General features: G+C 34.6%; 4 protein-coding genes across 6 annotated transcripts; 3 read left to right on the top strand and 1 right to left on the bottom strand.

Moving 5' to 3' along the window:
* The first annotated feature begins 1,200 nt into the window (after nucleotides 1-1,200).
* Nucleotides 1,201-6,959, top strand: LOC145613235 (cell division control protein 2 homolog). 2 transcript variants are annotated; one of them, XM_081668300.1, is made up of 10 exons: nucleotides 1,201-1,382; nucleotides 2,812-2,849; nucleotides 2,943-3,127; nucleotides 3,536-3,656; nucleotides 4,120-4,293; nucleotides 4,844-5,007; nucleotides 5,506-5,593; nucleotides 5,686-5,739; nucleotides 6,470-6,577; nucleotides 6,702-6,959. In XM_081668300.1, the coding sequence occupies exons 2-9, from the start codon at nucleotides 2,841-2,843 to the stop codon at nucleotides 6,557-6,559; spliced, it is 885 nt and encodes a 294-aa protein (XP_081524426.1). In that variant the 5' UTR covers nucleotides 1,201-1,382; nucleotides 2,812-2,840; the 3' UTR covers nucleotides 6,560-6,577; nucleotides 6,702-6,959. The 2 variants fall into 2 exon arrangements, with proteins under 2 accessions (XP_081524426.1, XP_081524425.1); XM_081668299.1 differs by having other exon boundaries at nucleotides 6,470-6,959.
* A 2,653-nt stretch (nucleotides 6,960-9,612) lies between these two features.
* Nucleotides 9,613-12,933, top strand: LOC145614865 (uncharacterized). The gene is made up of 2 exons (XM_081669928.1): nucleotides 9,613-9,959; nucleotides 12,643-12,933. The coding sequence occupies exons 1-2, from the start codon at nucleotides 9,659-9,661 to the stop codon at nucleotides 12,681-12,683; spliced, it is 342 nt and encodes a 113-aa protein (XP_081526054.1). The 5' UTR covers nucleotides 9,613-9,658; the 3' UTR covers nucleotides 12,684-12,933.
* Nucleotides 12,934-13,708: 775 nt separating this feature from the next.
* LOC145614181 (O-fucosyltransferase 31-like) lies at nucleotides 13,709-18,475 on the top strand. The gene is made up of 10 exons (XM_081669194.1): nucleotides 13,709-14,383; nucleotides 14,924-14,986; nucleotides 15,102-15,180; nucleotides 15,258-15,328; nucleotides 15,434-15,522; nucleotides 15,606-15,809; nucleotides 16,156-16,375; nucleotides 17,200-17,427; nucleotides 17,534-17,731; nucleotides 17,986-18,475. Exons 1-10 carry the CDS (start codon nucleotides 14,240-14,242, stop codon nucleotides 18,193-18,195), a joined length of 1,506 nt encoding a protein of 501 aa, XP_081525320.1. The 5' UTR covers nucleotides 13,709-14,239; the 3' UTR covers nucleotides 18,196-18,475.
* A 427-nt stretch (nucleotides 18,476-18,902) lies between these two features.
* On the bottom strand, nucleotides 18,903-26,221 carry LOC145614183 (mechanosensitive ion channel protein 2, chloroplastic-like). 2 transcript variants are annotated; one of them, XM_081669196.1, is made up of 14 exons: nucleotides 26,083-26,221; nucleotides 24,798-25,037; nucleotides 24,633-24,692; nucleotides 24,203-24,360; nucleotides 23,333-23,453; nucleotides 23,117-23,214; nucleotides 22,893-23,006; nucleotides 22,348-22,408; nucleotides 21,918-22,067; nucleotides 21,726-21,836; nucleotides 21,361-21,528; nucleotides 21,157-21,270; nucleotides 20,575-20,631; nucleotides 18,903-19,904 (listed from the first exon to the last, which is right to left on the bottom strand). In XM_081669196.1, the coding sequence occupies exons 2-14, from the start codon at nucleotides 24,873-24,875 to the stop codon at nucleotides 19,281-19,283; spliced, it is 1,914 nt and encodes a 637-aa protein (XP_081525322.1). In that variant the 5' UTR covers nucleotides 24,876-25,037; nucleotides 26,083-26,221; the 3' UTR covers nucleotides 18,903-19,280. The 2 variants fall into 2 exon arrangements, with proteins under 2 accessions (XP_081525322.1, XP_081525321.1); XM_081669195.1 differs by having other exon boundaries at nucleotides 26,049-26,207.
* Between the last annotated feature and the right edge of the window lie 333 nt (nucleotides 26,222-26,554).

Here is a 26,554-nt window from a genome sequence, read left to right as displayed (position 1 = left end):
TTGTATCATCGTTATTGGGTTGATATGTTTAATGCAACCATAGATCAACACTTGCAATAACTAAATAATCACTTTAGTGAATGAATTATAGAGGTACTTACTTTAAGAGTTTAAGTGCATTTTGAGTCCTATCGATGGATATAATCACTTCAATGTGGAATATATCGATATGTCTCCTTCTAGAGAAATACTATCTCGAAGTCTTTTTTAGAGTACAAAAATCACATCTGAAGTATTACTTAAATATTTTTATTGCGATGTTCGTTCCTAAGCACCCCAAATATGAAAGGACTTGAGTATTAAAATGTGTAGAAGTATTTTGGAAACTAAAAAAAAGTGTTTATCCGCTAGATGACATTGTTTGCCAAAAAAAAAAAAAAACACCTTTCTCGACAATTGAAAATTGCGAAAACTAATCTTCGAAATTAGATGGAAGATGGTTTTCTTTTCGATTACTTTTTTTTTTTTTTTTTTTTTTGAAGGGATTTCTTTCTGATTACTTAGCTTGCTAGTGTATATTGAGAAAAAAGATTGCTAGAAAATTGGAAATTAAGTCAATCACACACAACTTTTATTTTATGAAACCTAAAAGAGCTCGTGTTAAGTGATTATTATACTTTACTCACTTCAAATTTTTACAAACCTTTTTTTTTTTTTATTATTATTTTGTTTGGTTAATGTTGCATTTATTATTTAAAGGACCGTTATCTTCAGCTTAATTTTAGTTCAATTCCTAATTTCGTTCTCTCATAAACAATTCAGTTCAGCTCAATTCAGTAAATGAGAACATACCTTTAGTCTAGGCATAATTTTTACTTTACCGATTAGGTCACCTATTTAAAAATATTTAGGTCATTTCAGTTCAACTCAGTTCAGGATCATTAAATGAGAAAAGACCTTTCGTCTGGATATTATTTTTACTTTATCAATTAGGCCATCCATTTGAAAATTTTTAAGTTACGCCCTTGGCTGTTTAGGTCATCACGACTCACGAGACAATAAAACGTTAATGAGAATGAATGATTATCGTTGATATTATTTAAAATGTCGTGTTTGTTTGACAAAAAATTAATTACTCAAATAGAAATAGAGAACGGTTCGTCTTCTCTCAAAACTGCAACCTAGTACCTCGAAAGTGGTAACCGTTGATATTATTTACATCCAACGGTTGACATTGTATGGTTGTCATTGATCTTTCCTGCTACGTTCTCAATTTCATTTCCCCTCCATTTGGAGCCTTTCACTTTTAAGCTGCAACCCCCCCACTCTCTCTCCTCCATTGCAGCGTACTTCGAGTCCACCATTGAAGCGACTTCAGAGCTTCATCTACTCGATCGAAGCAACTTCTGAGCATTATCTCCTCCATTGAAGTAGCTTCAGAGGTGAGATGTTTTTTCCATTTCTTCTAATCATTGGATTTTCATTTCACAATCTAGGGTTTAGTTTCACACTTTTGTTGGTTTAAGTATCATTGTAGTCAATTAGGGTTCTTCTAAGGTGGATTATTGAACTGTTGATTATAATTACTGAAGTTATGAAAGGTTATAATTAGCCATTTTGATGTTAGAATTTTGGTAATGTAATTTACAGTTACATTGTTAAGTGAGAAGAGTTTTATGTGAATTTTTGAGCCTAATTTGATGATTGAGTCAAATTTGGTTGTTAATGTGGTGCATTTTCGAGACTGATCGAGTCCACGAGCCGAGTTTTTTTAGGCTAGTACTGTGGCCGGAGCCGATCCGGCCTAAATTACACTGAGCTTGAGCTGAGCGTGCTATCCGAGCTCGGCACGAAGGTCTAGCACCCCTGTTGAACCCTCTGATGTTGTGTTTGGATACCAGGATTTAATTTCATATCCTACATTTTGAATCTGGAAATTCAGGCACTGCTTTATTATTCCAAATTCTCTCTGGGATAAACTACTAATTTAGTAATTTCAAATCATTAGTGACTAATTTGCTGTTACTTTTGGAATTATAGTGGGATTTTAATTGAAGAGTTGAATGTTTCAAATTGTTTATTGTATTTGTATAAATTTAAGAACGAAGTGTCCTATCCTCTGTATCTCTTACTCCATGTACTCTGCTTCTCGTCATCTTCACTGCCATCGTGGAGCTTGAAAATGAAGGAGATGATATGCTACCTGGAAGATGATCATTCGTACATTCATAGTTTGATTGCTTCTTCTTTGTCTTTGATTTTGGTGGTGTTCTGTGAAGATTACAATTTGCATGGGAGAGAGATAAAAGTTTAACTCTAAAACACAGAATATACACTATTTTTGGAATCACAGTTATGAAGAGAGAGGGTTTAGTTTAGAAGCTTTCATCGCTGCCTTGCTTACCTACCTACTACAATGACACAGTGAGTCAGGGCCAGAGATATAGGAAGGGTGGGGTGGGGGGAAGATAGAAGATTTGTACGCGGTTGGATAATTAAAATTACAGGAATTCAATTAGTATTTAAAATTATATACTATTGTTTCTTTTATAGAAACATCTTAGGGTATGGTCCAATTGTGAAGATTATCAACACTAAATTTATCTAATTTCTGAATTTCAAATGAATATCTACATAACCTAACAGATCATTTAGAAGTTTGATGCTTAACAAGGCCTCAATGTCATTGAACCACTTCAGCCTGTCAATCTAATTTCACAGGCTTTTGTTTATAACCCTTATACAATGGAACAGAAAATTATGAAGTTGAGCCTTTTCTTTCTTGTCCCGAGGCGGTCGCTCTTGTATACGCACCTAGTGTTAGTTGTTGATTTTATCTGAATTTGCTTTTTTGATTGTATTTGTTTTCAGCGGTATACCGGTGAAGATACTGGAGCATAATGGATCAGGTTTCTCATCATTTAATGATTTGTATTATATTATTATTTAAATAATTTTTGGAGGTCTTTGTCTGAATTATGAACTGATGTTGATGTGTGTAGTATGAAAAAGTTGAGAAGATAGGGGAAGGAACCTATGGGGTGGTTTATAAGGCACGAGACAAGGTTACAAACGAAACTATAGCTTTGAAGAAAATCCGGTTGGAACAAGAGGATGAGGGAGTCCCGAGCACGGCGATCAGAGAAATTTCACTGTTGAAGGAGATGCAGCATAGCAACATTGTCAGGTATATAGGTGTTGTATTATCAATTGTGCAACTCTTACTTCACACAACTGTTGATGTTGAAGTAGCTAAATTTTGTTAGGTTGTGTTCTGTTGTGATGCTTAGAATGTGGCAGGGTAAATTAATATTCATTAAACACCCTTGGTTTTTTTTAATGTATTTACCGTGACAGTGGGTGAAATAAAAACAAAGCCAAATAGTGAAACAGATAGCACATTGCATCTGTACACTGTTCTTATGCGATAATTTATTTTTTTTTGTTTAAAAGAAAGTCCATGACCATTTCTTGCTGCCAGTGAATGCATTATGCAGACAGATGAGATTTATATTCATTGTTGTACTTGTATGGCATGGCATGGGTCTATCCAGTGACTAGTGATACTTGTGATAGTATTAATGAAATTAGACAGGTTGCAGGATGTTGTGCACAGTGAGAAGCGCTTGTATCTGGTTTTTGAGTACTTGGACCTTGATTTGAAGAAACACATGGATTCATGCCCTGATTTTGCAAAGGATCCACGTATGATAAAAGTAAGATCTTTTAACTTGTTGGAAATTTTTATTTCCATGTTCCATTAAATTGTGATTCATTTTATGCTGGCTGCATATGTATTAGCTGGACTTTTGTTGTATCATTTGTAGGAAAGTTTTCTGGAAAGGACTTGGTCCTTTTTTCTTCTTCTTCTTCTTCTTCTTCTTCTTCTTCTTTTTTTTTTTTTTTTTTTTTTTTTTTTTTTTTTTTTTTTGGTGAGAATAGTTTTTTTTCCCCCAAGAAGATTGCTTGTCCTTTTGGCTTTGGCTGCAAATCCCTCTTTGTTGTCTTTGACCTTTTAAGAGTTAAATGTCATGGCTTCTGTTTTCATCTTTATGGGTATATGGGATTGGTACCACATGAGTTGGTTACTTTGCTTTACTATTTTTCACGTGTTTTGAGTGTTGCTGCAAAAGCCTATTCTGCTTTCACTGACATGGAAAATTGACTTGTTTTCTGCAGAGGTTTCTATATCAAATTCTTCGTGGTATTGCATACTGTCACTCTCACAGGGTCCTGCACCGAGATCTGAAGCCGCAGAATTTGCTGATAGATCGCCAAACTAATGCGTTAAAGCTTGCAGACTTTGGATTGGCAAGGGCCTTTGGTATTCCTGTGAGGACTTTTACACATGAGGTAGGGTAGGGCCAGGCTTTTAGTATGCTGGATTCTCTAATGTTTTACCAGTTAACATGACATGCATTAGCAAGTGTATTGTTCTGTCCCTGTATCCATAGAGATAGTCATCCGTAGATTTCAATCATGTAATTATACAAAAGCACTTTACACCAGCAGCATCACATGTGGCCTCTGTCTAGATTGATTTACATTTCCCATTTCTAGTTGCTTAGCCTTCTTTCAACATGCATAACTAATTATACAAGCTCAACATTATATGTTTTCAGTCTAGTGTCAGTTGATGACTACATACTCGCCTTACCTCAACCCCTAAAAAAAGGTCTATCAAGGGTGGAAAGCATGTATGTATAAGCAAAGATCGATATTTGTTTATTTATTTCTTTAAAAAGGGGCTTATATACTTCAGTTGTGAGCTAAATGAATGTTGATTTAACATGTATGCTACTGCTGGGCAGATTTGCACACTGAGTGATGTATGAATTCTTTGCAAATTGTAATTGGTTGAACTGTCTTCATGTCAATTTGAATGTTTAATGGTTCTCTCTAGGTAGTGACATTGTGGTACAGAGCTCCAGAAATATTGCTGGGATCTCGTCATTACTCTACTCCTGTGGATGTGTGGTCTGTGGGTTGTATCTTTGCTGAGATGGTGAATCAGAAGCCATTATTTCCTGGAGATTCTGAGATTGATGAACTTTTCAAGATTTTCAGGTCTCGCTTTTATTTATGCTGTTATCTCTGATTCCCTTCTCTCTCTCAACTTGAAATTGTAATAATTCGTCCATAAGGATGGAGTTTTCATTGATGCTGTATCATAATTCAGGAGACTTCGTTTAGATAGCAATCCCTAGCTCAACATATCCTTGACACTTCTATGCAAAAGCACATATAGTAATGCTGTATTTATTTTCTTTTTTTTTTTTGAACATTGAGGTTGCTCCAATCTATTACAACTTTGCAAGCAATCACGTAAAATGCTGACATTCTTTTTCTATTATTATCCTTGTTGGTGTCAAGCGATATAACCTTCAGCCTGTGAATTTATTTTGGTTGCCTTTGTCTCGATCATTTTTGCTGATATACCAATTTTGAGCTTTAACATAAACCTAATTCATTTGCGCTCCTTGGTATTTTCTGGGGTCTTTTATTTCTTTACACAGCTGACAGAACTGCTTGTAGATATTTTACTATTCAATTGTCTTTTTATAGGACCTTGGGTACACCAACTGAGGAGACATGGCCTGGAGTGACCTCCCTCCCTGATTTCAAATCTTCATTTCCTAAATGGATATCCAAGGTTTTGCCTCATTTTTTTTTGTTAGTTTGTACCCCTAACTTGTCTACTGTGTTTTTGCTAGAGTTACTCTCCTTTTATTTTATGTGTTGTAGGATTTGTCTGCAATTGTACCAAATCTTGATGCAGCTGGTATTGATCTTCTAAATGTAAGTTATTACATATTATTCTCTGCTTGTTTTTGTTTATTTGTTTTTTAGTTTGTTTTTCCTTTTTCCAGTAACCTTTCTTTTTGTATTATTCTCTTGTTGGAAAAGCCCAATCCCCCCTAAATATACAAGTATGAGATCTCTTACATGCCTGAATTTGCTTAAGCTTTCATACATGCTCAAATATATTCCTTGGTTTATCTGTGCTAGGGGTCCAAGTCTCCCCCTGACCCTGCCTTTTTCAGGGTGTATTATTTTTTATGCCTCATCCCAAATGCATAGACCCTTTTCCTTTGATGGCATTACAAAGCCCAGCTTCTAACCTGTACTTACGTACCCATGCAATATATCAGTTGCACTTGCACCAAAAAAAACCATGAATTTGGAAACAATTTTCTAGTCAAAAAAGCAATTTGATTGGGATATGAGAAAAAAAATTAGCTTCATCTACCTTCTTTACCATTCTGAGTCTGGACTATTTTCCTGTGGGGTTCAAAGTTGAAAAAATAGCCTCCATCTTTTCTCATTTCCTGATGGTCTGTCTTATGTAGCTGTTACACTGGTAGATTTGGTTCACTGAATTTTAAATACGATTCGTACTATTCTTTGCACTTATGATATTGCTTTTTCCTAAAAGCATCACTTGCTGTGGTTGTTAGCTAACTTTAACTTGTCTAGAAGATTACACTGGATAATAGTACCTTGCTTATATATGTGTGTTTTGTTCCAGAAAATGCTTTGCTTGGATCCTAGCAAAAGGATTACAGCTAGGGGTGCTCTTGAACATGAATACTTCAAAGACATTGGTTTTGCACCCTAATTTGCTGTTTGCCTCCAGGTTATATTGTGTGAATATTGGAAGTTAAGGAAAAAAGTTATGTTGATTTATTTTCTGCGGGTGAAATGTGTGCAATTGTTGTAGATTTTTGTTTGACGCTATGCTTACCATTGTTCTTTGCCAGGACTTCATGTCGTGTAATCGAGTATTCTGCATTGGGATTGAGAACTTGTGCAGCCCCATTGCAATATGAGAATTAATTATTCCCATCTTCCATATCACTCTTAATTTGCTTGAATGTAACCATTACTCCCCTCCCCCTCTCTTCCCCGACAATCTTATTGTCTAAATATATAATCTCTCTCTCTCTGATCTGCAGTAATTTTGCCATTTTGCGTGCAAACAGTGAAACAACCTTAATACAGTGCAGCTTCTTATTTAATTTCGTGTGTAAACCATATTGACACAATTTGCCAAAAAATGCTGGATTGTTGTTCAATTGAGATGCAATTTAACCTCTTTTTCTCTAAGAATAATGGTCGGTTGATGTATAATGATATGAATAATCATTTAATCATGGTTTAACATGAGGCACGGAGTGGTGAGCTGTGGAGCTAAGTGTTTGGGGATATGGCATGAAGCACTAGGTGTGAGCCGGAGACATTGTGAAATGGCCTGTGGTGCTAGGATATGTTTTGCAGTGGATATACAATGTGTACATTGTCTAGGCATGAAACTTGATCTTGTGGCTTTATCGCAATTTTGTTACCATTTATGTCTAATATTTATCATGGAAAATCAGCTTAATGATCCAAAGTCTGCCCTTATAAACACCATTAACTAATAAAGAGAGTTTGGAGGTGGCAATGAGATGTGAGACCTAAGAACGAAGCCATTGGTTGCCCAAGCCAATGGTGTTCATCAAACTTTTAATTACTACCTCTCCCTTCTAAGTTATTCATGCCCAATCGGTCAATCCTTATAGCCACATGTACCCATGTACTCCCATTGGTTGTCTTTTATAAATCCCCAATCTAATATACTACCTCCGTTAGCTTTTATTTGCAACTTTGGGGTATTATTTGTGAGATATAAAATATTCCAAAGTTGCAAATAAAAGTTAACAGAGGTAATACATTTTTTTCATAAATGCATACATTTTTTTCATAAATGCATAATAGCATAAATGCATGTGAAGCTGAAAACAGAACAACAAAAAATAAATAAAATGTCGGCCCAATGGTTGCATGACAATTGATGTAAGTTTTTGCCCACTCTTGGCATGGATTATACCATTTAATTCTCTTAAATTGATTGACATTTTTTTTTTTTAAAAAAAAATATTATATTGCCTTCTCTCTCTTAATGCCCCATTTGAAAAGAGCAACCAATGCGGCGTTTTAATGGAAACTCCTCTAGACTGTCATGGAAACATGAAAATGTTTGACTTGCAATGTAAATGTAAAGTTTTTCGCCCTCTTCAAGATTGAAGTTAAGATAGAGACAATGCGATATAAGTATTAATGAAAACTTAATGTCAAGAGGCATTAAGCGTAATTGTTATTATTTTTTTAACATTAAGATTACTATTGAATTATTATTGAAAACACAATGGTACTACATGAGAGGAAGTAAAAATGGAGTGTTGTGAGACAAAACAAAATGTCTCACAACTATTAAAAAATTAAAAAGGTACAATGAAGAGAAGAGAGAGAAATGTGGAGAGAGATAGGAAGAGTGAAAAAGGTAGTGTGGGCTCCACTTCACGTGCAAAACGGATAAAAATTTGACAGGACCACTATCACTGAGTCTATATTTTGTTCAACTGAAACTCTAATTGAATCTTTTTTAGTACCACTAAGACTATATTTTACACCACTGGGAGTGTATTTTGTACCACTGAATTTCCAGTTGTATGATTTAAGAGCTCAATGAGACAGCTCTAAAATGACGTGTGAAATGCCTATATTGCCCTTGTGAGACATAATTTATTTGTCTCACAACCCTCCGTTTGGAACACCTCACTCCATGAATTTTTTTTTTTTTTTGAGAGAAAACACTCCATGAATATTATAGAACCAAATAAAATAGGTTAGTTATCACATTTGTTCATTTTGTATCTAGTTAATTAATGTGTTGAACCAAGATTCAAGAACTTTGCACCCGTGAATAATATCCTGTAATTATGTAACCTATGTAGGATTAACACATGTGATAGCTCACAACTCTTGCATCAATTCAATCAAAACAAGAAATTGTCCCCTTCAAGAGCATTGCCTCCTTCAATGCAACATTTTGATTTGCGGAGTTTTAGGTAGTGTCAAACAACCATATATGTTGCTTCACAAAAAAAAAAAACAAAAAAAAAAAAAAAAACCGTATATGTTCTTTTATGTTCTACTCACTTACTATAAATAAACTAAAATGTGAGTATGTGCAAGATAAAGTACGGAATAAGAAAGTGTAAAAGGTGATTTTGAATAAGAAAAAGGTGAATAAAGTAGAAAATAGGGTATAGAAAGGTGTATTTTTTGTGGGGTTGAAGGTGCAATATGGGGTAAAAGAGTAAAAGAGCATGCCATAAATTGAATAAAGCAAAATGAGTATAACATAAAACAATCGTCTAAAATAGAAGTAGAATTAAAAAAAACGGAATAAGTGCCCAATTTGATTTTTTTTTTGACAAAGCCTAATTTGACTTTGGTACTATTAACATCATCACTTGTATTGCTTTGACTATTATTTGTGCTTCATACCATCATACATAAAACATAAAGATAATCAATAAATACTCATTACAATCGTCTCAAAGCATATTTTTCAAATATAACTTTTTATAAAGTAATTTATACTCATAAGTTATAACTAAAGAATCATTAGTTTTTTTTTTTTTTTTTTTTTTTGAACGGACATTAGTTAAAGTTATGCATTAGTGCATTACTGCATTGACAAGTGTGTCAGGCAAAATGGGACACCTCAGTAGAAAAAACAAGAGTATGAGGGCATGTTCTCATTGACTGAACTCAGCAGAACTGAACTGAAGTGAATATTTTCGTATCTGCCCTGTATAACTGTATATACAAACTTCTACGGGAATAATAAGAAGCTAATCATCGTTTCAAGTAGTGTGAGATAAGAGAGATGGAATTAGCAAGTAGAGCAATGAACATCGTCAACAGATTGTTAAACAGCAACACTTTCGTCAACATTTGTTTACTGGGTTCTTTTACAGCTCTTGGAATCAGGTCTATGAACCAAGAAAACCTCATTGAAGCCCTAGAATCCGAGAAACAAGCTATTGCAGACTCCAACAAATCTATGAAAAAATCAATTTGGGATTGGAAACAGAAGCTTTATGCTGATGCTGCTTCCCCTGAAACCGCCATTGTTCCTCTTTCTCGCCTTAAAGCCATCTATGGTGAAGTTGTCACCGTCCCTTCTGGTATTTTTTTTACCCCCTTTACTATTTTTTTTACCCCCTTTACTAATCTCTCTTTAATAATTTGTTTTAATTTTCTGGGTGTTTTGATTATTGCTATCTTGGATTGATTGTTTGTTTGTTGGGTAAATTGATGAGAATGTGGATTTTTGATGTTGGGTTTTATGTGGATTTTAAAAGGGTATATACTGATTTTGAAGAATTTTTGTAAATTGAAATGGGTGTGATGTAAAGATGGAGTCTTTTGCGTAATTGATTGCGTGACATTGTATGATCTTGTCTAGGTTTAGTTATTGCCTTATTGGATATCAATCCAGTTATGTGTTGATTGAATTTTGAGATTGGGAATGCGCATGATCATGATTGTGTTTGTTAGAAGAAGTGGCACGGTGAAAGATTGATGATTAAATGATTTACTGAGAAAACTAATGAGCAAAACTGTGGCTGGTTTTAGGGTGGAGTTATTATGTGTTGTTGAACAAAATAATTGTGGTCTTGAGCTCTATGATTGGCGCGACGTTGGGGCATGTAAGTAGGCCTCAAAGGATTTATAGGGGTTTCCGTGTGAAATTTGGGGTTTTTGTGTTTAAGGTGAAGAAAACAGAAAGAAAGATACTCCTTAACAACTTGGATTTGTAAAGAAACCGAATCTATGTGCTACCTCATCAATCTCCACATCAAGTATTGATTAATGAAGCACAATTGACAATTGTCACTAACATAATGTAGAAAGTAGGGTATCTGTTGGAGATAAGAGGAGCGTAATCTATCATTACATATCAACTAAGCATAATAATTTGCAGCTCAACACGTGTGTATAAAGAGGCTATACTTTTGCTTAAACCCAAGCGAACTCCTTAGACATCCATTGGATTAAAAAAATGAATGGCTAAGATAGCTTTCAAGCAAAATAAAGCCAAACTAGGATTTAGGTGGTTTGATGAGATCATGCATTATGTTCTGGCATTACAACTATAAGAGAAAAAATTTAGATTTAGAGAAACTCTCAGCCTCACACTTCTGGATAATATCTATTCTAGGCTGCGTGAAGTTAACCCTCCATAGAGAGCCACTGGAGGAAACCTTATGATTCAACTAGATAGTGATGCATCTCTTTTTAGCTTTATTATGCTATTTCAACGATTTTTTCTCTTCTTTGCAAAATGGCTTATATTTGTTTTGACATATATGATTTAGATGATCAATAACTTGAGAATTTCTGTTTTATTTTCTGAGGATAGCATAAGGTATAGGTTTACGAGATTTCTCCTTGACTGAGTTTATTGATACAGGTATTACTTTTGGCATCTATTGTTTAATGTTCACTAAAACTCTTAAAATGTGGGTTATATTGTTGAACTAATTTAAGCCCAAATCCAGAAGTAATTTGTCCTTGAACTATTATCTACATAATGTTGGTAAGAGATTCTCTTCAAGCCCTTCTTGTTATGTTGCTTTTGTGGGGAGCTCATCTGTCAAAAATAGGTTATCTTGTGGGAGAGGAGCTGGTGGCTGTAACCATTTTCTTCTATTCATTCTTCCCCCCTGCTTATTAATTAATGAACCACATTTCCATTTGCAAGAAAGGTCACTTTGTTTGAGTGCTTGGTTCTGAATTATGTTTTTGTGGTTGGTCAAAGCATTTGTCGATTCTTAAGAACAGTTGACTATTTGTGAGGAATTGAGGATTAATTATCTATTTAGGTGTAACCTACAATATCTAGACTTTGGAGCTCTGAATCCAGATAATTTTGAGGCCCAATAGATGTGGGGAAGTGGAAGAAACATAGGATATAGTAACTGGTGGGAAAGATAGTCCATCAAGTAATGATGCAGACTGATGGTGTTATTGACTATGTTACTTGGACTCCTTCATTTACCTCACGTGTTTGTGTCGACACGACACATGTCGTACACCGACACTTGGACACTTCATTTTTAACTAAAAACACAACTTTTTTCTAGAAAATGGGTGAGTCCGATGCTTGGACACCCGTGTCTAATTTGACACTTCATCCGTGTCCACGTAACATAGGTTATTGATTTCGGCGGTGATTAAAAAGTATTATGGAAAAGGTGATGGAAAAAAAGCTTTTGAGTTTTGACAGATGTTTGAATAGATTGTAGGTTGCAGAGGATAGTCATTGAGAGGAAACTTGCTGGTTGGAGTCCTTTGAGAGATTATAGATGTGAAGGAAAGGGATAGAAAGTAATAGAGACCTGGTGCACGGGATGGCTGTCTTATCTTTATGGATATAGAAGAATCTTGAATGGAATTTTATCTCATAAGGTCAAAGAGAGTAATTGTATCTTCGCACATCTACTTCATGATGGAATTATAGAATTGTTTGCTTGGATGGAGCTATATTGTGGGCATATGCAATTTTGGTGATTATGCTGTACGGAGTAAAAAAATTAGTTTTCTCTCTGTTGGGAAGACACTGATAAAATTATGAACTTTGTTGGCGACTTGATAGACACTCAGCATTTTGTAATGTTTGCATATAGAATGATTAATAGGCAAATTGCCTTTTGTTTACCCCCCCTCTCTTCCCGGGAAAAAAGTAGGAACAACTTTTGGAAGCTTGTTTCTCTGTGGGTTAAGGTAGTGTGCTATCTGTTTTAAAGATTTTGCTTTTTTTTTTGTTTCTTATTTGACATCTTACATCCTTTGACACTCTCGCAGATGCAGAGGAAGCAGAACCATCAACTAAGCTTCTTATCTGACGTTGCTGTGCAAATGCTAGCTGAGTTGTCGGGAGCAACATTTTAATTCATAGGAGATGGGGATTTACAATTCCTGTAATCAATGCTGCCAAGTATGCACAACGATACTTTTTGTTTGTTGGGTTGCTGATATGAGGGATTTTTGTATATTTTGGAAAACTTGATCTTTGTGCAAAGATGCAGAATTTGGCTGCACTTCTTAAGGATTGGGTTAATCTCCATATAATATACCAATAAGAACTTTTTACGACGGTATCATGTTCATTACTTGGCAGGCGTGATCCTTGTCCAAATCAAAGCAACAAAGGTTCTTGGTTCTCTTATTTCATTACTTGTTTAAATAAGAAGGAAAAAAAAAAAAAAAACTAGATCATTAATTAATGCAAAGGTTAAATTTATCTTGAAGGGACAGTGAATCCTGCAAAATTATGCCTATGAAGTATGGAGTATGTTACAATAGCAAAAGAATATGTGAAAGTTACCTTTGTAGATATAACATGCTTAAGGTGGTTAAATCAGAAGTCAAATGTATGATTTTATGATTGTTGGTGAAAAAGGTCATAACCTATGACCAATTTGAGAAGATTATCTTGAGAATCATCGAAAATTATCTTAACTTTAACTACTTTGGACCAGCTCCAAATTTGAGTTATAGTGGTAGAATACTAATCTCAACTCTCACGAGTTTATCTTGTTTTCGTCGTTGTCTTTACCACCACCACTCTTCCCTTTGATCTTTCTCTTTCACCTTCATCACCAACAAGTCAACAACATACGTAGCTTGATGTGTGAGGGGTACAGGAAAGAAAAATAAATGCAATTTTATAACATTGTTTATCTGAATACATTTGAAGAACTCCCATCCAAAACTAAATTTATATAGTAATGAGATTAATCATATGTGCAATTATTATTACTCTGTTTAAAAATTAATCAAATTCAAGATCACTTTTATTAAGTGGCCATTTTCTAAATTATGGCAATTATATTCCACAATCCACTTCATGGAGATTATGGAATTTACCAATAGCAATGGGAACTCAATTTTCCATAGAAATTTCTACTCTAGAGAATCGACACTAAATAAACAAATTGTCAAAATTTATATTTGTGAAAACTTCTCAAATAATTCGTTCACATAGGTACATTTCTATAAATAATCTTTTTTCAGTATTTTTATGTCAACCAAACAACTGCTCGTAATTCGTAATTAATGGAGATCATTTAAGTAAAATTACACAATCTTCTTTATAGGAAAGGAAATCAATCTTTAGATGCTTAATGCAAAATTGAAATCAATCAATTAAAATTTAGAAACTGCCTCAAAAAAAAAAAAAAAAAAAAAAAAAAAAAGGTTAGAAACTCAAACTTACTCACTCTCCAAAGTATCAACTACCAGGATCCCATTACCATCTCTACCAGTCTGCCTCTCTTCGTCTTCCATTTTTGTGGGACGAACTTAACTGTAAATATCGGCATGATTGATCAATCAATTACATAAACAAGTCTTCAAAAATCAAATTAACTCAAAGAAAAGGCAGTTGTTAAATTTCCAGATGATGATGAAGGTGTCACAACATCATCGGAGCTATTACTCCCACAAATCACCGACATTTATTTCCTTGTTCGTGCTACTCCTTCCCATTTTCTTCCCTCATCTTTTCTCTCCCCTCGCTCGCTCCTATCCTTCTCTTTTCTCTGTAAGTTTCTCTGGTCAATTATGTCCAAAAAAAATAAAAATTGATTGAAATTTATGACATTTATTCACTTATTGATGTTGATTATTGCTGATTTTTACTGTTGATTTTTCTGGGTATTTGCTAATTTTTGGTGGGTATATCAAATTGGTTCTGGGTTCATACTGTTAAGTGGAAAAAGATTCTATCTTGACTTTTGTGGGTCGAATATGAAATTGATTAAAACTTTGCGTTTAGAAGTTTATGTTTACTAGAGATGATTCCTCATATAACAAATAAATAAATAAATTAGAGAGGAAATTTTACTTTAGAGTTTATTTGATTTGCTTGAAGATGATTATTATCATAGTCATAGTTTTTAGGGAAATGATTTGATTTGCTTGACGGTGATTATTATCTTTGATATTTGTTGAAGTTGAAGCTATTCAGCTATGGATGGACATAGCAAAGATTGTATACTTATTATAATTTGGGTGTTCAATGGTTTGATAAGCATTTCATGTGATAGATTACGATTATGAACTATTGGTTTCCAAATTGTAGGAATGGAACGCGCCGAAACCAAGGCATATGCGTCTCTTGCAGGGGGCATTACAATGGCAAACTGTGAGTATGTGCTTATTAGCCATTAATCACTTTGAATTTATCTTATTGTAGACGAATTGTCATGAGTGATAGTTGAGTACTTGCTGGTCTTTATTATGTTGTTGCATTGTTTCAGCCCTTTCGACGGCAGCTTGAGCTGTGGTCTCCTTTGCCCCACCAAGGATGGAAATCATGTCATGATACCAAAAGTGCTTGTAAGTACTAGAAACTAGTGTGTTCTTGTTACATAGGGTGCAACTTAATTGTAATTAACCCAATTTTTGGTTCGCAGCCTTGCCTGAGAAGTCGCAGGGCTATATACAAGTGTTTCTTGATGGAGGATTAAACCAGCAGAGAATGGGGGTAAATTTATGCTCTTGACTTGCTATTGCTACTGGTGTATGTGAATTCATTGTATGAATTGTTTGTTTTTTTTTTTGTTATAACAGATCTGTTAACCTTGTTCAGATTTGTGATGCCGTTGCTGTTGCTAAAATTTTGAATGCAACTCTTGTAATCCCACACCTGGAAGTCAATACAGTATGGCAAGATTCAAGGTGCGTTGTCTGAAGATTGATTTCTTTAATTTAGGGCTTGTTAAGGCCATAATATTGACTTACAGTGCGATATGTTTGTGCAGTTCATTTTCTGAAGTATTTGATTTGGATCACTTTATCAGTAGTTTGAGGGATGAAATTTCCATAGTTACTGAGTTGCCTATCGAATACTCTTGGAGCACTAGGGAGTATTATGGCACAGGTATACGAGAAACCCGAATTAAGACTGCACCTGTCCATGCATCAGCTGATTGGTATTTGGAGAATGTAATACCTATATTGCATAGGTAAGTTACTCTTTGCCATATCCTTAAATACTCCAAACACCTTCTCGTCAAAAAAAAAAACTCCAAACACTTGATGCATATTGTTTGAGTGAATAAATTGAGTCATTATAGCCTGAAATGCTACAAAAAGCATGCTAAGCGGTTATTGACAAATGACATACATAGTTCAACTACTTGAAAGTAACCTTTGCTCTTCTCTTTAATGCTACATGCTTCATGCTTTCTTTTATACTCCGTCTGAAACTTGTGTTCTTTCATGTGTTTCCTTTAGTTTTTCTCTGGTAATCTTCCATTCTTATGTTAATGTTAGTGGACTCTTGGATTAATATCTTTTGAACTATACTAGGTATGGAATTGCTGCAATTTCCCCTTTCTCACACCGTTTGGCTTTTGACAACTTGCCTAAAACCATTCAACAGCTTCGTTGCAAGGTCAACTTTGAAGCATTACTTTTTGTTCCACATATTAGGGCATTGGGTGACACCCTTGTCAGCCGATTGCGCTCATCTGGTGAATTTTCTGGACAGAGGGAAAAGTATGTTGTGCTGCATCTTCGGTTTGATAAAGTGAGATTCTCTCCTATTGTTCTTCTCACTATCTTGTTTTATGATTTGCTTTTTGTAGCTTTGTGATTGTAATTCTCTTTCATGGATTAGAAAAATTAGTAAGGTCACGACTATCTGGACAACTCATTTCTATTTGGAAATCCTTTCTGAACTCCATGTCTATCCATTATAGATTTTAGTTTTACAAGCTCTCTATTCTATCTTTTCAGTAGAGGGATTTGAACAGTTTCCAAACTCATTTTGCTCAAAAGATTTTGACCGTGTTCTTCTGCCTTTTTATCTCTCAAGGTAAATGGGCAACCTGGACAGACCTGGAAAATCCGTGCCTGTTTGTTTTTGACCACCTAGCCACCAAAGTACTGCTCAGAGTTGTCTACATTAACTTTATAGTTATTCCTGGCTTTTATGTTATAAACCTTGTTTAAGTAAGGTTTACGTTTTAGTACATGATCACTAGTTTAATTTTATAGTTGTCTGCGGTGATGGATAGTTTAAGCACGGTCAACTGTTAGGATAAGTTATGATGATAAAATCTTTACCAAGGATGCTTAAATTATTTGAAAATACCTACAGTAGATGTTGGAGCCTTTATTGGACTCATTAATCTTCTAATAGTATCACTATTCTTCCCCAACATTCCCTCCTTCCCTCTCCTCTCCTCACCTCTACTAAAGGACAAGTTTATGTTTGTTGTGAAGAAGTGTTATGATGGAAGAGCTCACAATATGCCATATTATGCACAATGAATATTATATTTCTATTTGATGGTCGATTGTTTCTGAGGGGTTTTGGTAACAATAGGCTTCCTGCAATAATTATCTCAGGATATGGCAGCGCATTCAGCTTGTGATTTTGGTGGGGGTAGAGCTGAAAAATTAGCTCTTGCAAAATATCGTCAAGTCATTTGGCAAGGAAGAGTTATGAAAACTCAGTTCTCTGATGAAGAATTGAGAAATCAAGGACGTTGCCCATTGACACCGGAAGAGATTGGGTTGTTGCTTGCAGCTTTAGGCTTCACCAACAACACTCGCCTTTACCTGGCTTCCCACAAGGTGTGATATGAAACAGTGAATGGTGTCAACTTTGTTCCTTTTTCCCTCTATTTGAGAACTTGAATTTCAGGCTTTTTAGCTAGGTTTACTAAATTGCTTTGTTCAGGTATATGGTGGTGAAGCCAGGATATCAACTCTACGTACGTTGTTTCCCCGTATAGAAGACAAAAGGAGTCTTGCTACTGCTGATGAGCGTGGGAAGGTTGAAGGCAAAGCTTCATTGTTAGCCGCAGTGGATTATTATGTGAGCATGCACAGTGATATTTTCATCTCTGCTTCTCCAGGAAACATGCATAATGCGATGGTAAGCTTTTTATTATTATTTTTATTTTTATTTGTGTTTCCTTCTGATAGTATGCCATAAATTTCTCAAAATTCCATTCATTTTTTTTTTCAGCGGAGTAACTTCTGTCATTATAAATGAAAATATTTAGAAACAAGGAGAGAATCCGAGAATCATTTATAAGATTATGCTGCTAATGTGCAATCAGTGATCTTACTTCTTTTCAGAAATGTTCTTTTTACTAATCACCTGATTCAAAACCTTTTTGTGTACAGTTGGGTCACCGAGCATATCTGAATCTGAAGACTATAAGACCAAACATGGCATTGCTAGGCCAGCTTTTCCTGAATCAGAGTATTAGTTGGCATGACTTTCAGAATGCTGTTGTAGCCGGGCACAAAAATAGGCAAGGACAAATTAGAGTGAGGAAGGAGAAGCAGTCCATATATACTTACCCTGTTCCTGATTGTATGTGCCAAACATAATCTAACTTGACTTAAGCACTTCCTGTCATTCATTTTGTTCTTCCTCTACAATATTTTAGCAATGCAGAAAGCAAATTCTACATTAATGAGCAAATTTACACTTTTCTTGATGCAATGTATGGTTCCTACAGGCGTGGGTATCTTGTATCGTACAGCCGTTTCGCGAAAAGAACATATTACACATATGTAAAGAACATACCGTTGTAATGAAAAGAACATACTATTAAAAAGTAATGAACATATTTATATTAAAAAATAGTGAAAAGAACATATGTTCATGTTCTTTAATTGTTAGTGTAATGTACTTTTATGTGTGATATAATGTTAATTACTTATTGTGAAATGTTCTTTGATTTTTTTTTTTTTAAAATATGGTGAATATACATAAATAATGCTCATTAGTCATTACATAATATTTTCATGTTCTTTATAAATATTACGGATGTTCTTTAGATGTATAAAAAAAACATAAGATTCGATATTCTTTACAAAACAGCTATATGTTCTTTACAAAACAACTTTATGTTCTTTAAAAAACTGTTACATGTTCTTTCCGCGTTTTTTGTCTATACCTTGCTAGGTACAAGCTGCTGTACCTTAAAATTTTCATTCTTGATGTACCTGTTATTTCTTAATATTTGGAAAACCTTGGGGCATGTTTCTTCTGTATGACAGTTTAGTCGTTTGGATACATGTACACAAATAAGGAAACAAGAAGTTTAGGGTTGTCTTTTGAGAAGGCAAAATCCCACTTTATCTAGAGTAAGATGACCTTGATTACAAATATTTACATAAGTTAATCTCCTTGTGGTCAAGCCCGAGATGTGCTAGAGCTGCAAGGAAAGATGCAACCCTAAGTTTCTCGATAGACGATTGGAGATGAGACGATGAGTGCTGATTATAACTTGGCAAAAATAGCCATGTTCCTTTACTCTTCTCTATAGAATATACAAATACTAACTATTGTAATATACAACACTGGAAGATGGTACCCTGCAATATGCCAGCCTTGAGAAAAATAGACAGCTATATGGCATTTCTTTGCTGAGTCATTTGAACTATATGTGACAACTGACAGTAATGTTTTACCCACTCGTCTTCTCACGGTTATCACCTGGGTTCGCACTACCAGTTGATGATACCTGATCGTCTTTCTTGCCCTCTGCACCTGATGAAGATCCAACACCATTTCGAGATGCAGCCAATTCCTTTGAATCCCCGGTTGAAGAAGACAATGGTGAAATTTCTTCTTCTTCAATAGGAAGGGTTCGCTTTGAGCCCTCTAAAGCAACACCAAGAACAATATTCTCATCTAATGCTGTCCTTGGTGCTGGTGAGGTAGCTTGACTTTCATCATCCTTCTTCAAAATATTGAGATCCTTTTCTAAAGCTCCTTTATCATTGACGTCTACCTTATCCTGATCGTCAATTTTTGCATCTACCTTGGAGTCGGATTTTGAGGCTACATAAGACTTTTCATCTTTACGGGTTGGAGATTTGGTTTTATTGTCACTATTTATTTTGTAAGAAGGTTCTATTAGTAGGAAAGGATGGTTATTAACAGCTCCAGAACCACTGTAGACAGTTTCAGAAAATGGAACATTGTCGACGTCTGTTTCAGTGTAAACTTTTCGTATGGTTCGAATGGGTGTGGCAAGTCGAGCACGATGATGGCTGATAACTCTTAGAAGATCCAAGAGTATTGCTTCCTGTTTTAAGAAAACAGGTTTATCATGAGAGTTGTTAAATTATAGATTTCAAATCAAGTTGTAACGTAAAACTACATAATAGGCAGCAAAATCAAATTAGCTATTATTGAATATATGCATCCATCTGATTAGTATAATTGTTAAATTAAGACTGGCAGAGACACAGTGTGGTCTTGTGCAAGCTAAATGTTGTGTCGCGTTCACATATGTTGAAAACTTTTAAACCAAAAAGTCGTAGAGATAAAAATTGGTTAAATTATCAAAAATTTGCATAAAAAGAAAAAAGTTTCCAGCAGAAATAGAATCAACTCAAATATGCATCAGGATTCAGGAAGGTCTAGAAAAAGCTTAAATCAGGAAGGCTGTCATGAAGTTCCTAAAGTAATAATGGTGTTAGACTGTTAGGTCAATAGGTGTTAGATTTATATACCCTTACTACTTTACTAATCACCTAAATTATAAATTTTGAGAAATGAAGGTTTGAAAGGTTGTGAAAAGTTTGAAAAACTGGCTCCTAAATTATTAATTTATTATATTGATGACAAGTTTCATTAAAAATAAGCTGAGGAGAACAAAGTACCATTACTACTTTAGAAACTTCTTGCTAGCACCTAAAATATCAAACAAAAAGTACTGATTGATGGTATTAATCTAATGAGGTGAATTTTACCTTAACACAAAGGTACTCTTCAAAGCGAGAAGTCTTCACAAAGCAGGATATCATAATCTGCAAAACAATATGAAAGAATCATAAGCTGACTTTTCATGTTTACCCATAGCAGATGACTTGAAATAGTCAGTTGACTGAGTAAACTGATTCAAGATCCAGAGGTAGTTGATCAAAAATCAAAATTTTCAACAATGTGGAAACAACGGAAGCAAATTCCAACAGCCAATTAGCACTACATCCCAAGCTAGAGTTTGGCCCAAGGAATTTCCTTAGGACTCTCACCAGCCAGTTGGCCCAGAAGTTACCAAGTTTTTCTTCCACAAACAATAACTTAGTGATGCAAGACGTGGTGACAATCATAAAAATACCAAATGGAGCCACATATAAAATTGAAACTTTTCACTGTCTAATTATGATAAGGATTCTGTCCATGAAAAATGAGGAAGCTTCATTTAACTTTGGACTTGGAGCAAGCAAACATGCCCTAAAACTATTTCATTAGCGTATATAAATGAAGGACCTAGCTTACAAAACCTTTTCATAATCAAAAGGGAAATTGATTAAACTATGCATTGTACTAACCAGAAGTGCCTGATTCTCGTGGTTGATGTTATCCAGGAAAACTCTCCTGTGCAACTTCTGTTGCTCTATTTGGGGATGCTTAGCTAAAACCTTGCGCATATCAGCTACAATAATCTGCCAAAAAGGGGAGAGAAATTTTATTTGAAATGCAAGAATGGAGAGCAAGTACTGACTAGATACAATGTGAATCAATTTCATACTCACATTAATCTTGTTGACATCCAGGTGACTAATAGCAAGATGGGTTTTAATGCGCCAATGAGTCTTTTGGGTTAGATTTCTCACAATACTGACTGTGAACTTGTGGTTTGGAATATAAACTGCTTCACGATCATCTCCTCTGATGATAGTTGGTGACCACCAACCAACATGCTGAGATAATAACAAAACCATTATTATTACACATGTTGCGGAAGCAGCAAGTAAATACCCACTTTGACTGCAAATCTAAAGTAGACAATTTTTGTGACCAAATCCAACTCCTGAGTAAATAATACAAAGTAGTAAAGTATGAAGCTTATGCAAGAAACGGTAATTAACAGTTCTAGAAGCTTCAGAAAAATATGCACCTCCACAGTACCAGACACTTCATAACCTTGAATCTTTGTTTGAATCCATTCATTCAGAATAAATGGTCTTGTTGCATGAATCATCACACTTGACAGGAAGTTAGTGAATATCTGTAGCAATAATTAACAATAACGATTATTGAAATGCTTGAAATCACCAATGATTTATTAATACAAGAAAACATGCAGCACCTCACGCCCAGCAAGAGTGAGCAATACTGTTCCAAGACCTCCAGCAGTTAGCCACCTCTGGGTAGAGAAACCCAAGAGTTCCATGAACAATGAAACTGATGCCACCCATACAGCTGTGTAGATAGCCTTTCCAGCAAACTGAAAGCCCATCTGCTCAGAATACAAATTAAATAGAAAGGTAGAATTTCATTGTCAGAGGCAAAGTAATCCGGTTAAATAGAAATTTGTACCATAAACAAAACTTTCAACTAGTAATGAGCTCCTAAATTTACTCGCACATTGACTGGCAAGAGTGACACACACAATCATGGAAAATCAGACTCAGTAATTTTAAAATAGAGCAGAAACCACTTTTTGTTTGCATACAACAGCCTATATCAGGAAAATGCATGCTACCAGAATAAAAAGAAAAAGGGAACCTAGAACATACACTTCTTGAGTCATTATAGTCGCTAGCTTCCATAAAGTACTTTTGCACTTGTTGAACTAAGCTGCCAGGAAAAGGAAAAAGGGGAAAAAAAAAAGAAAAAAAAAAGGCAAAAACAACCATTTCAGAATGATGATGCCAAAAGCCCAATAAAAAATCTTTCATAAGAAACCCTGAATGATATAATCAAGGAATTAACCACGACTAGCATCAGAAACAGCAGCTGGCAGTCAAGCTTTTTCAGCCATATGTCTAAATTTGTAAAGAAAGAAAATAGTTATATCATGGTAATTTTTGAAAATTTAGGTGTTAGTATGTTACAAATAACAATCCAAACATATTTACATAAGACCATTGTCGGATCCTATCATCCTAAAGACCTAAAGTACTAATATTTACAACTATCATCAAGGAAACCACATTACACTAATGCGTAAAGACTTGCTGCAAAGAACCAAACGTAAAATTCCAGAGCAGTTAAAAAGCATATCCAGGCATCCAGCTTCTTTTAGCAATAAATCAAAGATTAAGATAGAACAGAAGCTCACCAAGATAAACAATAGGCAAAGGCTACCATCGTGGAAAATGATCGTATAAAATGCAAGAGCCGCTTCTTAACAACCTGGCTTGCTTCTGAAGGTAAAATCATAGGATCCAATGCCCTGGAAAAGATAACTCTATTATTGATACCACATGATTTCCCAGTGATAGATACTTTTATAGCAGTCAAGGGAAAGAAGTTTAAAAACTGAGAAAAATATGCTCCATGCACCTGCAAATAAGCAAAGCTCCAGTCCATAGTAGCAATGGTTGAACATAAGAAGACGCAAAAAAATATGTGCTACTCCTTTTCCAACTGCCACCATTTTTCTGGAGGGAAAAGACACAGAAACAAAGGAGTTAAAAATGGGTATTGAGTATATAAAAGAAGTCACAAAGCTTAGTTGAATTTCAGGGGTGAGACTAAAAGTAAAGGAAAGATAAATACATAAATGAAAACACTCCAGCCAAATCGCAGAAGTGGCAGAAGTCCCCATGCTAAAGCAATGACACCAACGGCTGGGATCAACTGAGACACAACTGGTTTCGAAGATAAACTGTCACACACCCTGCATACATGACCCAAATATGAATAAATAGCATCCACAATAAGCATGTGAAAACCCTAACTTGTACTGAATTAACAGTTGATGCCAACTGTAGGCAAAGATCCAACAAATTAGGATAGATAACAAAATCCAACACAATTCTACAACTCTTTGTTTCTTTTTCATCTAATACCACTAAAAAGGAGAAAAAAAATAGAGAGGGAAATAAAAACACACGGATACAGAGGACAATTGATAATAGTTTGAATGCAACTCATCAAGTTAGACTCACAATGCCTAACAAGCCTAATCCTTCACAAAAATAACTTAGGCAACTCTTTAAATCCAGAGAGAAAATTAAAAAAAGATAGGTATCCCCTAGATTGCCAGGTATATCATCTAAATTTTAAGTTCTCAAAAGATTCTACCCAAAATTGTATGTAGACTAAAGAAGCATGGAGCCAGAAGTCTTTGACACAAGACAAAATTTATGAGAGAAAACAGGAAGGGTTGACACAACATGACACAAATCTAAACTGAACATAGCCCGTTTGAATAAATCATATTATTCTATGATATACATTTTGTGAACGACAAATGAATATGAGACCAAACCTGAACACGACACAACACATTTGCCAGCTCTATGGAAGAGTAGTATACATCAACCACAAGTCAAACAATCAGAAAATTTCTAACAATCAATAAATAAATAAACAAATGGTTAAATGAGGAAGGTAAATGACAAGACAAAACAACAGAAGAGGTACCTCTTCAAAACAACAGGAGCATTCTGCATTAGAGAAGAACAATTTCCTCCATTTGGTAAAAGAACAGATCTGCACAGGAAGTTCCTATGTTTGGAGAAATCAGTGGCTTTCTTATTGATTGCTCTGCTTAGAAAATGAAAATTCCAAGCATCCTTTACCTGAAAATACAATCAAATAAGCATAAAAACCTCCAAAAATGCAAATGGAATATTTATTCATCCCCAAACAAAAAACAGGAAATAGAACATTGACAGATTATTATAGCAATTTGCTCTTAACACCACTGGGAAAAGGGAGCCTCTCTAATAAACCATAGCAGCTACAGATACATAATACTTGCACCGGCAGCATTAAATTTTACAAAAGTTGCTATTCAAAAAACTGAATAAACTGAAAATTAATTAAGTTCTGCTTCCATAGGTGAACTTACTACATTATTTGCTGAAACAGTAGTGCTGGAGAAAGGAAGTCGACCATTTTGCATTATGGGCTGAAATAGATATGTTTTAGTAATAGAACTAAGAGGTCCAAAGAATTCCAATGTCAGATTATAAGAATTTCACTGCCATATTTGTAACCCAGTATAAGTTTGTACCTTAGACGGGTATGGTAGTCCATAAGAACTATACAGTCTGAATTCATGGGAAAATTGCAAAGAAGAAGCAACCACCATTCTTCAATATATTCTATGTGACACCAGTCCACCACTTGTTCAATGTTACCAAGATTATTAGAATTCAGGTGCCAGCTTCAGCAGATAACCCCATACAATTGGAAACAGGGAAAGTGAAGATCAGTATACAAATCGTGGTACTACGTGTCAATGTCACAAGACCTGCCATTAGAAAATAATGAAGTTAGTACATGAGTGTATGTTAGTAGTTCTACAATTCTACAACAAAATCCTAGGCAACCAAAAACAGTCCACAATCAGGCATAACCCCAAATGACAAATCAAATAGTAACACTTTACACGATCTTTGTCACTAAAATAGCAGATGGTGACTAAACCATCTGATAAGTGGCATGATATGAAAGCATGTTTCTCCAATACCAATCATACCATAAAACTCGAATGCAAGTTATTAATAGAAGCCTTACTCCGTATACTATACCATTTATCATAGATTAATGGTAAATATGTTATACTACCTTCATTCAAGACTAAAACCATTTTTATACTCCAACAATCAATCCATCTTCATTCTCAATGATCAATTAGTTAGTACTTCGTGTAAATTTCTTAATAATAGCAATCCATTTCTTAGTAATAGCAATCTTCCAAATCTCGACCCAAAACCCTAAGTAACAAATTTTATAACAAAAATAAAATCTAGCAAAATATATAATTCCTTGAACATTACAACAACTTGAACTAATTTACATGATATTCAGCTTGATCAACACAATATTATTATGAATTTCAACATTTATTAACCAAAATTAGCACTAGTAAAAAGGTGTCATATTCCAATTCATTAAAACAGTAATAAATCCAACAAAATTATACTTCATCCGTATCTAACCGTTCTTCTTGTTTAAACCGCGATTATTTCATCGAAACAGAAAGAACTTTCAGAGACGTAGGAGTATTGCAAACTAAGCTAGTCCGAACAACACAAAATTCAACAGCTCAAAATTACACAAATTAGCTCAAAAAACCAGAATAAATAGCAAAAATTGTTAAACTAATAAAATAAAATCAATCAATAAAAATTAAACATTTTATGATCATAATTCACACACATCAACACATGAACAATTCTACTTCAATCATCAATCATTTAAATTATAATTTGATTTAATTTAACAATCAAACAGTATTTAAGAGAGATAAACAACGAACTTTGAAGAATTTAAAGGAGAGAGAAAATCCAAACCCAAGAGTGGCAAATCAATCAAACTGTGCAAATTGCGGTTGAAGATGAGAGAGAAAGTGAAAATAAAAAAAAAAATAAAAAAAAGAAAAAGTTTATTTGGATAAAATGATTGGTGAAAACGCGGCGTTGCGTTTCGGATGTTTGGGTTTGGGTGAATTAAAAAACGTTATCTTATTTGTTGTTTTGATTTTTTTATTAATTTATGAATGATTACGTGGCATCGTTGAGTCCATGTTCCAACCAACGGGGAGGATGTTTTTGCTTTTATTTTCCCGCTTTATCGAAGCGCTGCGTTTTGATGATATGATTTTACTTCGTGTGATCTTAGCCGTTGAAAAGATGGTCTCCACTTATAACTTATTGGCTTTTTTTTTTTGGTAGAATTGGGAAAAAAAAATATATTAAAAGGGACAACAAATTTGTCATTTTAATTATAAGTTGATAAGATAACGTGATTTTATGTTTTCCATTC

This window comes from Chenopodium album, chromosome 25 (assembly GCF_948465745.1).
Source record: "Chenopodium album chromosome 25, dcCheAlbu1.1, whole genome shotgun sequence".
NCBI classification, from domain to species: domain Eukaryota; kingdom Viridiplantae; phylum Streptophyta; class Magnoliopsida; order Caryophyllales; family Amaranthaceae; genus Chenopodium; species Chenopodium album.
The sequence above is the reverse complement of the archived record's forward strand: the minus strand, read 5'-3'. Positions and strand labels throughout refer to the sequence as shown.

Bases quoted from the DNA above. Each gene is read 5' to 3' on its own strand.
- LOC145613235 (XM_081668300.1), top strand. The intron at 3,657-4,119 runs GTAAGATCTTTT...TGTTTTCTGCAG, and splicing joins AGGATCCACGTATGATAAAA to AGGTTTCTATATCAAATTCT. The intron at 5,008-5,505 runs GTCTCGCTTTTA...GTCTTTTTATAG, and splicing joins GAACTTTTCAAGATTTTCAG to GACCTTGGGTACACCAACTG.
- LOC145614865 (XM_081669928.1), top strand. From the start codon at position 9,659: ATGGAATTAGCAAGTAGAGCAATGAACATCGTCAACAGATTGTTAAAC. The intron at 9,960-12,642 runs GTATTTTTTTTA...ACACTCTCGCAG, and splicing joins AGTTGTCACCGTCCCTTCTG to ATGCAGAGGAAGCAGAACCA.
- LOC145614181 (XM_081669194.1), top strand. From the start codon at position 14,240: ATGATGATGAAGGTGTCACAACATCATCGGAGCTATTACTCCCACAAA. The intron at 14,987-15,101 runs GTGAGTATGTGC...GCATTGTTTCAG, and splicing joins GGGCATTACAATGGCAAACT to CCCTTTCGACGGCAGCTTGA. The intron at 17,732-17,985 runs GTAAGCTTTTTA...TTTTGTGTACAG, and splicing joins GAAACATGCATAATGCGATG to TTGGGTCACCGAGCATATCT.
- LOC145614183 (XM_081669196.1), bottom strand. From the start codon at position 24,875: ATGGTGGTTGCTTCTTCTTTGCAATTTTCCCATGAATTCAGACTGTAT. The intron at 22,068-22,347 runs GTATGTTCTAGG...TATTCTGAGCAG, and splicing joins ACTATAATGACTCAAGAAGT to ATGGGCTTTCAGTTTGCTGG. The intron at 19,905-20,574 runs GTAAAATTCACC...TTCTTAAAACAG, and splicing joins AAGAGTACCTTTGTGTTAAG to GAAGCAATACTCTTGGATCT.